Source organism: Quercus suber, unplaced genomic scaffold, assembly GCF_002906115.3.
Source record: "Quercus suber isolate HL8 unplaced genomic scaffold, Cork oak 2.0 scaffold_19, whole genome shotgun sequence".
Taxonomy (NCBI): Eukaryota; Viridiplantae; Streptophyta; class Magnoliopsida; order Fagales; family Fagaceae; genus Quercus; species Quercus suber.
In genome coordinates this window covers 1,342,196-1,350,408 of record NW_027069484.1, presented here as the reverse complement: position 1 = coordinate 1,350,408, position 8,213 = coordinate 1,342,196, and the positions used below count along the sequence as shown (strand labels likewise).

General features: G+C 34.6%; 1 protein-coding gene across 1 annotated transcript; it reads left to right on the top strand.

Annotated features, from left to right (window-relative positions):
- The first annotated feature begins 6,635 nt into the window (after positions 1 to 6,635).
- Positions 6,636 to 8,207, top strand: LOC112002281 (1-aminocyclopropane-1-carboxylate oxidase homolog 6). The gene is made up of 2 exons (XM_065761771.1): positions 6,636 to 7,528; positions 7,831 to 8,207. The coding sequence occupies exons 1-2, from the start codon at positions 6,668 to 6,670 to the stop codon at positions 8,080 to 8,082; spliced, it is 1,113 nt and encodes a 370-aa protein (XP_065617843.1). The 5' UTR covers positions 6,636 to 6,667; the 3' UTR covers positions 8,083 to 8,207.
- The last annotated feature ends 6 nt before the right edge of the window (positions 8,208 to 8,213 follow it).

The window sequence follows — 8,213 nt, the reverse complement described above, 5'->3', positions numbered from 1 at the left end:
TGGACTTGATTTGGAAACTTCCTATACCTTCAAACCTGAGAATTTTTATTTGGAAATGTGCTCACAACAGATTACCAATAGGGGCCACAATTTTCAGACATACAAACCCAGATGCCTAATCATATGTCTTCGTTGTGGTAACAAAGAAACACCCCCACATGCTCTAAGAGACTGCACTTTCACTAGATCCTTTTGGTTAACTTTAGGTCAAACAATCTTCTTCAAAAACATTTTCCTATCCCCAATTCAGGCATGGTGTAGAACAAACTTAAGAAAAACTGTTCCTATCCATCACATCCCTTAGAGAATTTTCTTTGCTTTCAATATCTGGGGTTTGTGACTTGCTAGGAATGCCTTAATCCAATAGTATGATAGCTGAACTATGGGCAATTAGACATGATCTTAAGATATTATGGGATAGGGGATATTGTAATGTTTAGCTCCAATCAAATTCAAAATTGGCTATAGAATGGATAACTTCACAAGTTAAAAATTTCCTTATGAATTTACTAATTTGGTTATGGATTGCAAGTCATTACTGACCCGAGATTGGGAAGTGCACTCTAGTCACTTATGGAGAAAGGCTAATGATTGTGTTGATCTTTTGGCAAAGAGAGGAGTTTCCAACACATGCATATCTACTATGATTCATAGGGGCGGAAAAATTGGACACAACCCGACAACCCAACACAACACGACACGAAATTAGTAGGTTATGGGTTAAGGCTTAATGGGCTCATGTCATATTTTAGTTGACATGACTGACCCATTTAATAAACAAGTTAGGTTAGTGTTCAACACATAGAACCCGTTTGACCCGTCTAACCCATTTAATTAAATGACATTTTACCGATATACCCTTCAAACTCTAGGTATATAAACTTATTAGTTGTTATAGTTTATTTTCTTTGTCATATTGTGATTGATTATTTGTGATATTGAGATATGCTTTATTTTTTAATGATTATTTGTGATGCAATTACTCGTTAATTCTGAATTGTATATTAAAAATATTTATTTGTTTGTTTTTTCATATATATATATATATATATATATATATATATTTATAAAATCTAATAAACAGGTCGACACGACTGACCCATTTAATAAATGAGTTGTGTTAGGGTCGAGAAATCTTAACCCGTTTAATAAACATGTCAGGTTAGTGTTGACCTATATAATCGGATACTCATGAGTTGACACGACACGAACTCGACACGCGAACACAAATTGCCACCCCTATTGATGTATGCCCAACATTCCTGTTTCAATGCTTCTTCTAGGACTCCATGGATTTCAAGACTAACAGATTTGCTTCTTTTGAAGAAATAAGTGTGGAAAATTCTTGTACCTCATATTTGACAAGAACCATCTAGCTTTTTTTTGTTTTTGTTTTTGTTTTGTTTTGTTGGCTGTTGTGGAACTAGATAGGGGTCTGTTAGTTTGTTGGTCTGTTTATATTGTTTTGTCTAGTGTCTCTGTAGAGCCTCTGTGGCTCTCCTTTTAGTTCCTATTTGTACAAACTCTTTTGTTTTGGTAATGAATTATGAATCTCCTTTTATAAAATAAAATAAGCGAGAAATACATACTATAATGGTGATAGATGACACTTTTGAGAATTTTGAAAATTTTCTAAACCGTGTATATCCCCAAAAAAAAAAAAGTTAGTTTATTAATTGAAAAATAAAATAATCTATCCCACAATAAAAACCAGGTATATCCACACACATGCACCAAAAAAAAAAAGGCAATAAATATTGGTTGTGAAACTCGGATTGGACTGGGTGGTATGACCCGACACAAATGCCAATTTCAAATGCAATAACAATCATGGGGCCACACACCTTTTGTCATGGAAAATTATGGGAAATTATTATATAAAAGGACAATTTATGAATTAAATTTATTAAAAATTAAATGACACATAACAATTCAACATCGATTCTAGTCCAACCTCAAAAAACATTGAACCTCTCTCTCTTTTTTGGTTCTTTAAAAATAGTTAGTTAAAAAAGAAAAAAGTGTTAGGCTAGACGAAGCAAAATAAACCATGATGTTCTTATCCCATAAAAAAAACTTTGTATATAAGTGGAAAAAAAATGATCCCAACCGTCAAGTTTTTGTGTCTAACCAAAGAATTAATAAAACGGTTTCTCAAAAAAAAAAAATTAATAAAACGGTACAAGAAGAGTTATTAAGAACAATTAAGTTGCGTCTATTTATAAAGTTTCTACAATTTGGTACACTCACTTGACAATTAAACAAGAGCAATCATAACTTCTAAGTCCGAATTTGTTTCACAGTTATTTTATTTCTTTTCTCAAACCAATTTTTCAATCTGAGTGGTATCTCTTCCAAATAAGAAAAGAATAATGATCAACAATTACCATCGAATTAGCTGGAAGCACCCAAAAATAGATTGGGTTTCAAAATGGACCATTCACTCCACTTTTTTTCATCTTGTCTGTTAGGATTTCTGAATAGACTCTTGGCTGAAAACTGCTACTCACTTAATAAAAAAATTAGTCATGTATCTAAATTTTACTTTTTTTTCCTATATGTGTGATGAAGTGCAAATTCGTCAGTCTAAGTGAGTGCGTCCAAATAGAGCCGAGATGTCATCCCTATGATAGGAATGGTAAATCAACTTCCTTAGAATGGTCACCGGTGTGGTGCTTGCCACAATATCTCCGATGCCAAAGTCAATATAAAGAAACTCTTTGGAAAAGAACAATGCAATATAACAGAGCAAGAAATATCTGTCAATGTCTATGTACCTTGTGTTTGGCAATGTGAGGGCTTTATATATGTTGCCTTGGATTATAGTCATTGTGGTTGTTATTGTGGTGTTAATGCCTTTCTTGGTAACGCCTCCTGCTTAGTAATGGAGCTTTAATATGCTTCCAACAGTCTGTACAGATGGTTTTGTAACTGTCCGAGGCATTATTGGCGGTATTGAATGGTCTTGCTACTCTCGACGGTGATGGGCACTTGTTTAGGCTTGTCTTTTAGAGATTGGCTTCGTCTGTCTTATTGAGGTCGTCTACAGTTGACTTCGTCAGTCCCATCAATGTGTAACCCAACTAATTTGGTGATTATATATGTAATTATTATTATTACTACTTTGTGGTAATTTATGACCTAATGATTCCTGTAACTTATTTTGCATCTGTCATATTAAAATTACACCAAGTCACCAACCCTGTGGAGTCTTAATTTTGGTGAAGAGAGTGCTTGTTTGTAGATTGATATTTCCTTTTGTTTGTTTGCATCCCATGGGTTAGGTCTCATCTCATGTCCCACTCCCATCCAAAGTTTTTTTTCCCCCTTTTCTTTAATTTCTAAGGACGTCTTAAGAAAATATATAGATTGATTATTTATCGTAGTGCTTCTTCGGTTCTTTAGGTAAGACATGTCTTTTACTTTCCTTAGTCAAAGAACAAATTTTGCAATGATTGTATAGTTAGCCGCACAATATTTATTATATTTTTTACAAGCATTACTTTTTTGTGATGGCTGTAAAATTACCGTCATCAGTCATTACTTGGGTCTCACTTTCACCGGAATTTATCATGTACAGATGTACCCATAATTAATAACATTAACAATAGTTGTGCTAAATAGCTATATAACTATTTTTAACCCCACTAAATATCAAAATATACCCTGCAATAGTGAAGATAGCTACCATGCACAACTATTTTTGGCTATACACCGTAAATGAAAGGTAAAAAAAAAATTATTGGTGTGTTTACACTACATTTTATTATTTTACTATTTTAAAAGCTCTCTCACTCTAAACTTGCAGACAACAATGGCAAACCCAAGTCTGTATGTTCTTCTACCTTTCACTTTTTTGCTTCTCGTCCTCCATTTCCTTTTCTCCCAAGCTTCGAAAAACCCAGATTTGGAACCTCTCTTGGCGTTCAAAGCCTCTATAGATAAAGCAAACAAGCTTACAACTTGGAACTCCACCACCAAGTCTCTCTGTGCGTTCACACTATTTTTTGGTGACAAGACTTGCTGGGAAACGAAGGGAGAGAAGTGAGAGAGGAGAGAAGTGAGAAGTGAGAGTGGAGAGTAGGGGTGGCAAAATTTGACACGACCCGCGAACCCGACACGACTAACCTGTTTATAAACAGGTCATGGGTTGAGGCTAAATGGGTTCGGGTCATATTCAGGTCGACACAGCTGACCCGTTTAATAAACGGGTCGTGTTCGTGTTTAACATGTGAACCCGTTTGACCTGTTTGACCCGTTTAGGTAATAAAGGTATTAAATTTTGTTATTATTGCTTAATTTTTGTTGTTGTAATTATATGTTTATTATTATATTTATGGTTGTAATTGTATTTTAATTTTAGATATATAGAAATTAATAATAGATTATTTAGATCATGTATGACCTATTAATCAAACAAGTTATTAGTATTAATTTTTACATGACTTATTAATTAAACAGGTTAAACGTGTCGGGTTGGGTCAACCTGTTTAATAAACAGGTCAGGTTAGAGTTGAGGATTCTTGACACGTTTACTAAACAGGTCGGGTTCGGGTCAACCCATATAGCAGAGTACTTATGGCTCGACACGACACGAACTCGACCCGCGAACACGAATTGACACCCCTAGTGGAGAGTGGAGAGGCACGGCACTGAGACAGAGAGAAAGAAAGAAATTAATAAAATAATGTAGTAGATATATTATTTTATTGTGATGTTTATATTATTTTATTGTGTTAAAAGCTTAAATAGATCAACTGATGTTGGATGTTTTGTAAAGTAAATATGTAACATAGATAAAGTAGTTTTTTGTGATGCCATATAGCTAAAAAAATAGCACCACTGTTGTGAATGCTCTAACATAACCATGCCAATAATGTCAATAATGATAAAGAAAGAAATAAATAAATTTATCAAAAAAAAAAATGATAAATAATGTTGTATACTCAAGAGCATGGACATGATTTTTGTGATTAGGGCAAAATAACTCTCACTTTTATCTCATATGGCTGACAATATTTTCATGAATTCTATTAACGGATGTTCTTAGAGTATTTTGTTAATGGTTTATTTAAAGAAAGTTTTAACACTATTTTTATAAGAATGTAAAAAATTATAATAATAAAAATCAATTATTTTTTCTTTTTCATAAAACTATTAAAAATATATTTCATAAGCACAGGGTATCGATAGTTTTTCTCTATTTTAATTTTTTATAATATATCGACAACGACGTTAATATTGTGTAAGGCTACCACTTTCTCAAAAAAAAAAAAAAAAAAAAAAAAAAAAAAAAAAAAAAAAAAAACCCTTTACACTACCAAGATATCTTGACTGTCGTCCACGTGCTTTTGAACTTTCTATATACCGGATTAGATACAAAAAGTTTACAAAAATAAAAATACCAATCAAACAGAAAAGAAAAATGTGGATGAGATTAAAAACAAACAAACATGTGAATGAGATTTATCCACTAAGATATACGAAAAGAAAAATTCTAGGATCAATCAATTCTACAACATTTTTTCTCATGTCTAACTATAAGTGGTAAAATAAGAATGATGTGTTCATATAAAAGTGATAAATAACAATTTATAAATTACTAAAAAATAATATTAAAATGACAACTATTTAGATAATTTTTGTCCTAACTCATCATGTGACAAGTTATGAATAATTTATAAAAAATAGTGGTACATATGAATTCACACCTCCACCATTTAGAGCTCTCTTATAACGGGTAACACCAAAAATTGTGTAAACAATTGTCTACTAGCATTTTTAGGTCCTAAAATAAAATAACTCGTACAAAAAAGGCAAGTGGATGATCTCGTCAGTGCATGTAGGGGTGTTTGCGATGCAGTGCGGTGCCGTTTTGGGTCATTTTTAGCACCGCACTTTGCGATGCAGTTTAGCTAAAATCATAACTGCACCGCACCTTATTTTTGCGGTCACATGTACGGTGCTGTGTGGTATGGTGCAGTTTAGAGTTTAGCCAAAACCATAACTGCACCGCACCTCATTTTTGCGGTCATATATGCAATACCATGTATAAAATGCGGTTTGAAATCAGTATATTTTTCAAATTTTGGGCTTTTCCTACTCAACTCAAAACTAATTTTTCGCTTTTTTTGACCAAGTTTTAAATTATTGAACTAGTTTTTCTTTATTTTTGGTTGGCTTTTCTAGTCAACTCTTACTAGGGTTATTTAACTTTCTTTCTTTTTTTGAAAACTAGGGTTATTAAACTATTAATAATATGTTCAATACTATAAATAAATAAATATATTAATATATAGAGAGGGTGCGGTGCGGTGCAGTTTGTGCAGTTTTCTTATTATAAAACCGCAAACTACATTGCACCATGTGGTGTGGTGTGGTGCAATACACTATTACTTGCGATGCGATGCGATTATACTATTTTACGGGCGGTTTTAGTGCAGTTTTTGTGATTTTTGCGATTTGTTGAACACTCCTAAGTGCATGTGTTGAAAGTTCGCCAGACAAGGACAGTGATCTGTATTTGGACTATAATTGATAATTCTCCATAAACGACACCACTCAACCACTATAAAATTTGGTGTCTGTAGCCTTGCTCAATACACATTCATTCAACCACAATCGACACTCACTAGACTCACTACAAACACTTAGCTGAGCAAAAACCATGGCAGCTACTAATCATATTGCCGCTACTCCCACCTATGACATTGCGAAAGTGGTCAAGGAATTGGACGAATCCAAGATGGGTGTCAAGGGCCTCGCTGAATCTGGCATTACCTCAATACCCAATATGTTCATTCGCCCACCTGAGGTTCTCTCCACTCTCAAAAAACCCACCTCTCACACCAAAAAAGCCATACCTTTAATCGACCTTTCCAACTTCAACGTCCCCACCAAACGACACCAACTTGTGGAGCTAATCAGAGAAGCCACTTCCTCATGGGGCTTCTTCCAAGTCATCAACCATGGGGTACCTTTGTCAGTCCTAAACGAAATCCTGGACGCAATCAAAGCCTTCCATGACCAACCCCACGAGGTCAAGGCCAAACTCTATAACCGTGACAACGACGATGAGCAAGGGGTTATGTACCAGAGCAACTATGACTTGTACCGAGCCAAACTTGCAACCTGGCATGACTCGCTCACGATTTGGACGGCCCCAGAGGAAAAGTGTGGAAAGGAGGAGGATATTCCAGAGATTTGTAAGAAAGAGATGGCTGCATGGGAATCGCATTCATCAAAGGTGGCTGAGATTTTGTTGGAGTTACTGTCAGAAGGGTTGGGTGTGGAGGCTGAGAGGTTTAAGAAGTTGGGGTTTTTTGATGCTAGGCTGCTTGTTGGACACTGCTATCCGTATTGTCCACAGCCAGATCTGACGGTGGGGCTAAAATCTCACACAGATTCAGGGTTCACAGTGTTGTTGCAGAACCAAGTGGGAGGGTTGCAAGTGAAGCATTGTGATGAGTGGGTGGATGTAGAGCCTATCCCTGGAGCATTGACCATCAACATTGGCGACATCATTCAGGTATAAATATTTTCTTTTTGCTTATAAACTACTTTGGATTAGAGTATAAACTAGTTTTTAACCAATTTTTATCCTAGGTTCTGTGGATATCTAAAGTTAAAACAATCATGTGTTTATAATAAGAAAATTTTCTTCAAATCCCTTAATTTAAAATCCTCAAATTCAAACGTCAAAATTTTGTTCATTGGATACAATAAAAACACTTGCTTCTCTTGGTTTTTGTTTTGCGTTGTTCTCTGCATACATGTTAAAAAGTTTTGTCATGGGGCTCACTAATTTTTTATTTAATTATTTTCTAACAGATAATTTCAAATGACAATTACGTAAGCGTGGAACATCGTGTTTTGGCTAAAGCATCTAAGGAGCCACGTATCTCAGCTGTGACATTTTTCAACATGAACACTAATGCGGGTTTTGAACCATTACCAGAATTATTGTCATCCGATAAACCAGCTATTTACCGCAAATCCACGGTGAAAAAATACCTTGAAAGTTATTATAGTAAGGGATTGAATAGCAAGTACTTCCTTACAAAAGTCAAGATTGTGAATTGAGAATACTAAAAAAAAGCATTGACGATAAAGTCAATATGATGCATGTTGCTTATTTCTGTACCTATGTGAGTGGAATGGTGTGACCCATTCCTTGCCTAAGAATGTACTTTGCTTAAGGCATAATAAATGAG

Bases quoted from the DNA above. Each gene is read 5' to 3' on its own strand.
- LOC112002281 (XM_065761771.1), top strand. From the start codon at position 6,668: ATGGCAGCTACTAATCATATTGCCGCTACTCCCACCTATGACATTGCG. The intron at 7,529-7,830 runs GTATAAATATTT...ATTTTCTAACAG, and splicing joins ACATTGGCGACATCATTCAG to ATAATTTCAAATGACAATTA.